The sequence below is a fragment of the Alosa sapidissima genome, chromosome 1, assembly GCF_018492685.1.
Source record: "Alosa sapidissima isolate fAloSap1 chromosome 1, fAloSap1.pri, whole genome shotgun sequence".
Lineage (NCBI taxonomy): Eukaryota > Metazoa > Chordata > Actinopteri > Clupeiformes > Clupeidae > Alosa > Alosa sapidissima.
The window spans coordinates 31975800-31983827 of record NC_055957.1 but is presented as its reverse complement, the minus strand read 5'-3'; the positions used below and the strand labels follow the sequence as shown (position 1 = coordinate 31983827).

General features: G+C 42.0%; 1 protein-coding gene across 2 annotated transcripts; it reads right to left on the bottom strand.

The window, feature by feature from the left end:
* Positions 1-2140: 2140 nt before the first annotated feature.
* On the bottom strand, positions 2141-6395 carry pi15b (peptidase inhibitor 15b). Of its 2 annotated transcripts, XM_042100237.1 has the most exons (7): positions 6225-6395; positions 5743-6050; positions 4496-4614; positions 3822-3954; positions 3618-3733; positions 3405-3505; positions 2141-3040 (listed from the first exon to the last, which is right to left on the bottom strand). In XM_042100237.1, exons 2-7 carry the CDS (start codon positions 6016-6018, stop codon positions 2997-2999), a joined length of 789 nt encoding a protein of 262 aa, XP_041956171.1. In that variant the 5' UTR covers positions 6019-6050; positions 6225-6395; the 3' UTR covers positions 2141-2996. The 2 variants fall into 2 exon arrangements, with proteins under 2 accessions (XP_041956171.1, XP_041956179.1); XM_042100245.1 differs by having other exon boundaries at positions 2141-3505; positions 5743-6395.
* Positions 6396-8028: the final 1633 nt, after the last annotated feature.

Sequence of the window (8028 nt, the reverse complement as noted above, 5' to 3'; positions counted from 1 at the left end):
CACTAGAGGGCTGTGTCAATAGTTTTAAGCCATCAAACAGTCTATCTGTCTACCTATCTATCTTGTTCATAGTAAAATGGTAGCCTACCCCATATCCTATTGTTACTGTAATTTTAGCTATAGCCTTTCATTATTCCTGCAAATATTTGACCAACATTTTGCTGGGATTTCCAAGCTAATATATATGTTTATTCATCAGAGTTTGTTTTCTCAGATCAAGTTGCTTTAGATGTTTTGCCAAAACTGGTTGTCCACAGAACTACAACAATAAGAGGACTTGTGTCAGCCAGAACAAACATACTCCTGGCTAACCCTCTCAGGGTCCACTACGAGGAGCACCCTGAAGTACAGAACACATTATCCCAAGATCTTTACCATCTCACTTTGAAGCCTTTGGCGGGGAATACTGGCTGTGGTATAACATCATTAAATGTGCTCTAAGTGATGTCATATGTTTTTTTAGGCTAAACATTTTTTTGTCACTTACAGCAAACATCACCTCACCATCTGCTAGCTGCTTGTGTCCTGAATACACTGTAAAAAATGCAATCTCTGTTGACAACCCAGGCTCCAAAAACGGCCACAAAACAATTTGGGCAAACCTTGCCCATAAAAATATAACAAACTGTTCCAGAAAATCACTGACGAGATGCGCATTTAGGAGAGTTTCAATTGCACGGGAGGGAGGGGGGGAGGAAGTAGCGAGCTAGCTTTCTGTTTTGTTTGAACATCAACAGAAGTGACGTTACCCAGCATCGCTTAGAGCGCCTTTAATTGTCCTGGGTAAACAACAAGTGAAGAAAAGGCATTTGTAGGGGGAGGGATGGACAGGGGAGGATGAGAGGATGAAGGGAGAGGATGAGAGGGTAAAGGGAGAGGATGAGAGGATGAAAGGATGAGAGGGTGAAGGGAAAGAATGAGAGGGTGAAGGGAGAGGATGAAAGGATGAAAGGGTAAAGGGAAAGAATGAGAGGATGAGAGGGTGAAGGGAGAGGATGAAAGGATGAGAGGGTGAAAAGATGAGAGTGAAGGGAGAGGATGAGAGGGTGAAGGGAAAGAATGAGAGGATGAGAGGGTGAAGGGAGAGGATGAAAGGATGAGATGGTGAAGGGAGAGGATGAGAAGGTAAAGGGAGAGGATGAAAGGATGAGAGGGTGAAAAGATGAGAGGGTGAAGGGAGAGGATGAAAGGATGAGAGGGTGAAAAGATGAGAGTGAAGGGAGAGGATGAGAGGGTGAAGGGAAAGAATGAGAGGATGAGAGGGTGAAGGGAAAGAATGAGAGGATGAGAGGCTGAAGGGAGAGGATGAAAGGATGAGAGGGTGAAGGGAGAGGATGAGAGGGTGAAGGGAGAGGATGAAAGGATGAGAGGGTGAAAAGATGAGTGAATGGAGAGGATGAGAGAGTGAAGGGAAAGAATGAGAGGATGAGAGGGTGAAGGGAGAGGATGAAAGGATGAGAGGGTGAAGGGAGAGGATGAGAGGGTAAAGGGAGAGGATGAAAGGATGAGAGGGTGAAGGGAGAGGATGAGAGGATGAGAGGGTGAAGGGAGAGGATGAGAGGGTGAAAAGATGAGAGTGAAGGGAGAGGATGAGAGGGTGAAGGGAGAGGATGAAAGGATGAAAGGGTAAAGGGAAGGGCAAGTGAAGGGTGTGACCATGAAGATGTTTCCAGGAAAAGCTCAGCTGCTAGAGTGGAAACACAGACTCACACTTCCGCTGTGCTGTGTAATATACTTTGAGGAGGAGTGAGCCAGGAATAGTTGGCAGATCAAGTGTGAGCAAATGCACGCTGACAGTTTGTCGAATGTAACAACCAAGTAAAGAGGGGGCCTTCTGATTATAACAGACATTTTGAATGAGTGGGGCTCTTCTGTAGATTAAGGGTAAATTCATCCCTTCTGTCTCCTAAACCTAAACGCATGTCATCAGGCATGCACTCCTGCAACTTGACACAGTATTTGCTCTCGTGGTGCGGACAAAACACCACAGGCCATGCACTCTGATGACTGGATTTGATAAACAATGTCAATGTAACAAGGACATTTTCCTTCCATGTAAGTATACAATTATTAAAAAATTATGCTGTGGAACTGGAGAGAGAAACCAAGACATCTCATATTGATGACAACAACCTCAAAATACAAGTAATGAGTCCCTTTATTCAACTTCATTCTACACAATGGCATTATGTAGAGGTTGATGCTTACACAACTAGCAAAGTTACATCACAAAATATAAATATAATCTGTTATTAGCCTTGGTACACAGTATGCAGTAGAATGTCTGTCAGTGCATGTAATGTGTCATTACATGGGTATCTTTCATAATTTAATGAGTTAATTTGAATACAATATCAAGGATATGCCATTTTTCTATACACTTTTGCCCAGTGCCTTCAAATATTTAAAGATAGTAATCTGCTCCCAATTGATGGGAGGTTTGTTAAAGATTGTAAGCCAATCAAAGAAATATGTTACCCTGTTCGATAAACATGATCAGTTTTGCTGGTTGAAGGCTATGAAAGCTTGTAGAGTTTTCACCTTTGAATTTTAGGACAGGTAACATTCAATCATGTTTTAATTAGCTTATAAGATCTTTCATTAGCTTATAGCTGACAATCAGCTTATAATAAAATGTTTTGGTATTTCTGAAAAACAATAAAACCACAAAAAATCTGCAATAACAATATGTGCTATACAATGTGCATAATTGAGGAAGAAAAGTAGCTATCCAATAAGCAGTTGTACACCCCTTTTCATGTGACATAACACTCCTCTTGGTCCTATTTCTAACTCATTTCCAAATTCTTCCCTTCCCGGATCTACACAGCATGACAGAGGTACTAGGCAGCCAACATACACAAAGCACTCATATTTTACTAAAGTATGCCATTGATCAAGCCAGAGATATCATGGGGATACCGCACATGCTCCATCACAGATTTTGGAGCAAATGTCAAACTCCCCTTTGAATATTTTGCCATTCTGAGCAACTATCAGTGATTTGGTGTATGTAATATTTGAGCACCGTCAGAACACCCTGAAATGATATACATGAGTATCACAGTTTGAATGTAATGTAAGCTACTCCAGACAACAAGGACAATGACATCAACCTGACCTTGAGTCGTGTATTGCTAGAATGGTCAAAACACAGTAATGTAATGAATGAGTGCCTTTTACGTATACGTAACATATTAGCACCTTTGAAAAACTGACATAATGTAAACAATATTAAACAGATTTTGAACTTAAATCCTAAGTGTATTGACAGTGGAGAAGCAAGATCAATGCGTTGAGTAAGGCAGCATCAATGCGTTGATGCTCATGGGCAGCACTTAAATAATATTTTAACGTTTCCTTTTCCGTTTACTTGAACCAATAAAGGTAGTTTGAGCTCACACCTGGGTAGCACTGGTTGTTGCTGCACGCTCCTCCATAGCTGGGAGGACACGCTGAGCAGGGCACCCCCACCCTGTATGGAGCCTCACCAATCCAATTCCCCCTGGAGGGTGAAGCATCAGTTAGTGGCAGCCTGGTGTTTGTGTTTTTATTATATATATATATTATATAATTTGATTTGTTAAATGCCATGAACATAATCAGAGAGAGCTTACTTTGGTGAATAATTGCAGACCAGGTACGTTGCTTGTCTCCATACGGCACCCCATACCAGCATGTTATAACAAGTTTGAATAGCACAGCCAACTCTGTTTGATGTGGCCCACACCATCTTTGAAGTATGAACAGACAGCAGTCAGTGTAGAACTTGGTTGAGGTGATTTGGTCTGTGCATTTTGAAATCACAGAAGTTCACATACCTGTGTGTAATGAGTGCACATAGGCCCATAGCATCGCAAAGGACACCTGGGGTTGCAGTCCCGGGGGTAGGGAAAGACGTAGTCATTCACCTCATCATACCAAGGTTTTACAAGCTGGAGGATAGACCTGTAGCTGATGACAATATAAATACATGGATTACATTATGGAACACCCCCAAAGAGATTTCATACGGATGGATAACTGTGCAAGAGTTTTGCAAAGCATAGAGTTAAAGGAGAATTTCAACGATTTTTCACATAGAGGCCTCGAGGTCACCAAATACTGTTGGTACGTAAAAAACTGCTACACTCTGTGGGCATGGTCATGAGCCCACATGTTCATGTCCCCAGAGTGTAGCACTGTAGCTGCCTGGAGGCTCTAGCTGTTGGCTGCAGCAACTCAAGCTAGGTAGAACAGATTGTTTTTGTTTTTTTCATACAGTACTCTGTAACCTCAAGAAACAGATCTATGCGAAAAATCGCCAGAATTCTCCTTTAATTAAACCAGATGCTTATCAGGTGGGAGTCAATGAAATCAGACAACAGACATCAACATTTGTTCTGTTTGAGAGGAAATTGAGCAGTAGATAAAATCTGAAAATGTATTAAAGAGAGAGAGAGAGAGAGATATTCTGTGTGCACTACATGCTCCTACTCAAGTCTTTACCACTTACTTGCCAGTTCTGACAGAGAGATTCTGACCCAGGTATCTCAGGAGGTACTGTGGTCCATGGTCCCAGATACAGGTGGCAGCCCAGGCCTCAGCAGATCTGGCCAGACCATCATCCCAAAGCTGGACAAAACAAAGACGTGTCAGCGTGCATGACATAATGCATACTTTTTCTCAGCAAGGAAAGACATAACCCCAACATTTACTTTGCCTCTCAGAGGAGAGGACATTTCCCTTGTACAGTCAATCAGTCACCATGAGCAGGGTTTGTCACTACTGCCCTCCTTAGGCAACAATGCCACAGTGCAACACAGGAGCAGGTAGCGGAACTGCATCCTCACAATAACGGCTTTACACTTGTGTGCGAAATAACTGTAGTGTAAGGGAAGGGGGGGGGGGGGGGTTGAGATGCTGCAGCAGCCTTAATCTCACTCTATCCAACAACAGTTCAAGGCAATCTTCAAGCTTCCATGCATAAACCCGACATCCGACAGAGGAATTATTCACGTTTCTCAAATAATACAAAAAAAGTTCTAAAAGGATAGCTGTGACGCGTTTGATCCCAACTCAGAATTCAGTGGAGGTTTATTATTAGAAGTAGGTAATGTTTATTATATAAACACGCTTCTTAGTGTGAGTATAAGGCCGGATGAGATCAATTTAATAAAGCGATGGGTGTACATGCTTTTTAGATAGTGCTTGAGTAGCCTACAGCGTTCAGGGTATACTTTGGCCACTATTCCTCGCCAGAGGCTATTTATCTATCTCAATTGTTTTGCTGCACAAAGTCTGTCCATTCTTGTCCATACATATGCAAAGTTGAAATAGCCTACAGTGCGTTGTGTAAAAGCTGTAGCTGGTGTTTCAGTCCACTCTGCAGTGAGAAACGTGCGTTAAGGTGACCCATGACACATGATGTCAACATTCAGTGGTCGATGTCGACTATCCTTATCTTGACTATTTAACATCTCTTCCCGGTCAAACCAGGCAAGGTTGACGAAAAAGCGACGCAAGAAATAGGCTAACCACAATGACCTTATCAGCTCCATCAAAGGAAAGCTCTACCAGGCTGCGCCAAGAAGCACCATAACTTCTCCGCTATTGATTAATTTAAAACATGTCAAGGATATTGAGAACCGAAATCATAAATTTTCGACAGAGGTAATAAACATGTCATTTGAAACTCAAAAGGCTATTTGGCTCAAGTAAATGTTTGGTTGGTTGGCAGGATTCGTTGAAGAGAAAACTTACCATGTATTCCATGTTGGCTGCAGGTGGAAAGACATTCGCTCTAACTTTGTTGTGGTAGTCTAAAATGGAAATCATGTCGTTATGTGATATATAGCGCTTTCGTCTTGACTTTGGTGCAAACGCTGATAATTGGTCCCGAGAAGATTCCTTTAGCAAAGTGATGTTCGATTTATCTGTGGACGACGTGGTCGAGTTCACAACCACAGCACCTGCCCCACTGGCGATGAAGAACAAAACGACATAGTTTGAAAAGCGGGGATTCTTCATTTTGTCCATCCTGTCGAACACTTCACTGGGCAACGCGGGGTCTGAAATCAAAAAAGCATACAAGGAGAGGCTGCGTGAACCTGTCCCCACTGAATATCGCCTGAGTTAAACTTGCTGGGAGATAGCCTAATATTCAGATGTTCACACAGTACGACAACACTCAACTCAGCGTATGCGTAGAGAGATGCACTCCAGTGTTGTGAACGATTGCTTACCCAACAAAGAATTTATGGCACGATTACGATTTAAAACAATGCCATTTTACAGGACTGGGTAGTTTTTAGTTCCACTTGTATCCGTCTTGTAATTATTGCATTGTATGCCGTCCGGTTTATATTCTGACTTACGACCCTGGAAACGCTTGCTGTGGGAAGGTGCAGACGGCCCCTCCCTGCCACCTGAAACATGACGAAAGGAAGCATCGCCCACGTGCTCTATGGCTCAGCACCCTTGAGATAATAAATTAATATTAATACTCAAGTGTTCTTTTGAGATCTCTTGATTTATTCAAAGAAATAAGAGATGGTACACAACTGCCTTTTACCATTTTGTCAAAGCTGTAAGAGACTGTGATTCAGAGCTGCCTTGAGTAATGCTGAGGAGGGAAGGCTGAAGTTGAGCCAAATTGCCTCATATTTCATATTGTACCTGGTTGGTGTTTGTTTAGCAGGGATAGAGAGGCACCGTTGCCGGGAGAAGTATTTTTTTCTGGTTTATTTTTGCTGTCATTTATTGCACTGAAAAGATTACACTTGTGCAAGATGATTTTTTTCAAGACCTTTGTATGGCTAAATATTGCAAAACTGCTAAAAGGTGCCTTCAACAGCCCCGTCATTTTCTTTGGCAGGTGGAGTGATGGCAGCAACGTGACACGGAATACTGCCCTCTCCCATTCTGTGAGCAGAGACTGTGCCAATGTTTTTGTAAATGATGAGCCCCTGGATGATTTCAGACTTTGACAGTCGGTTGGCTGCAAACTGCACGAGTTTTATCTAGACCCACCATTTCGTTTTGGGTTTTTTTTCTAATGAGAAGCGAGTTTAAGGTAGGTTAGTATATCATTGCGCCAGTCAGATATTTGGATGCACGTGCATAACCGCAAGGAAAACCACACATAAACGTATCTGCCACTGGTAATAGGCTGTATTACTGTATTATAGGCTGTGACAATGTGCTCAGAAAGAAATTTTTGTTGAGTCTGACACTTCAATGATATTTCCTAAACTGCAGTAGAGTCAATGAAGTCAGTTGGCTTAAGAAATAACACAGATATTTACACAGAGTAATTTAAATTATTTAGTAATTACAGAGCATAATGAATCATTTGAAACCTAATGACCTCGCTGGATAAGAAATGTTATTGGAAATATGATGCTATTCACATTCTGGTGCTTAGGAAAAGGTAAGGAAATTATAAAGTGAAGCCCAAGAGCCCCATCGCATAAAACAGTTATTTGATTTATACCCTGCTATGAACTTCAATGACTTGTATTCCTCCTCTCCACTGGATCTTACTCTTAATGGTAGGCTCACCACTTTTCCCCTGCAAGGAAATTAATTTAACAGTGTGTGTGTGTCGGGGGGGGGGGGGGGGGGGGGGGGCAGTTATGGATCAAGAGCCACTCGAAGTGCCAAAGATCACCTTACATCTGCTTGGATTTGAGTTTTTTTACGAGTGTGCAATGAATGTATTGTTTCTGCATACAAAACCTTTAATACAAGGCCCATATGTTTTCATCTTTAATTGATCCTGATTCAGGGCCCAGGGCCACTTTTTGCTAGCTTTAGCAGTAGTGCACTCCACCCAGTAATGTCCTTACAAATTGGCAGGGCAAAGTCACAGCATTGCACACAGTCCTTTCACTGCTCTCCTCAGCTAGGAAGTAAATAGCCTTAGCCTACACTCCCAATCCCTGTAAAACAGCCAAAGGACCAACCTATAATCACTTCAATGAAATGCTTTTATTTTTACCCATTGTTTATTTATATATTTATAGATTCAATGTTTATTATGTCTGA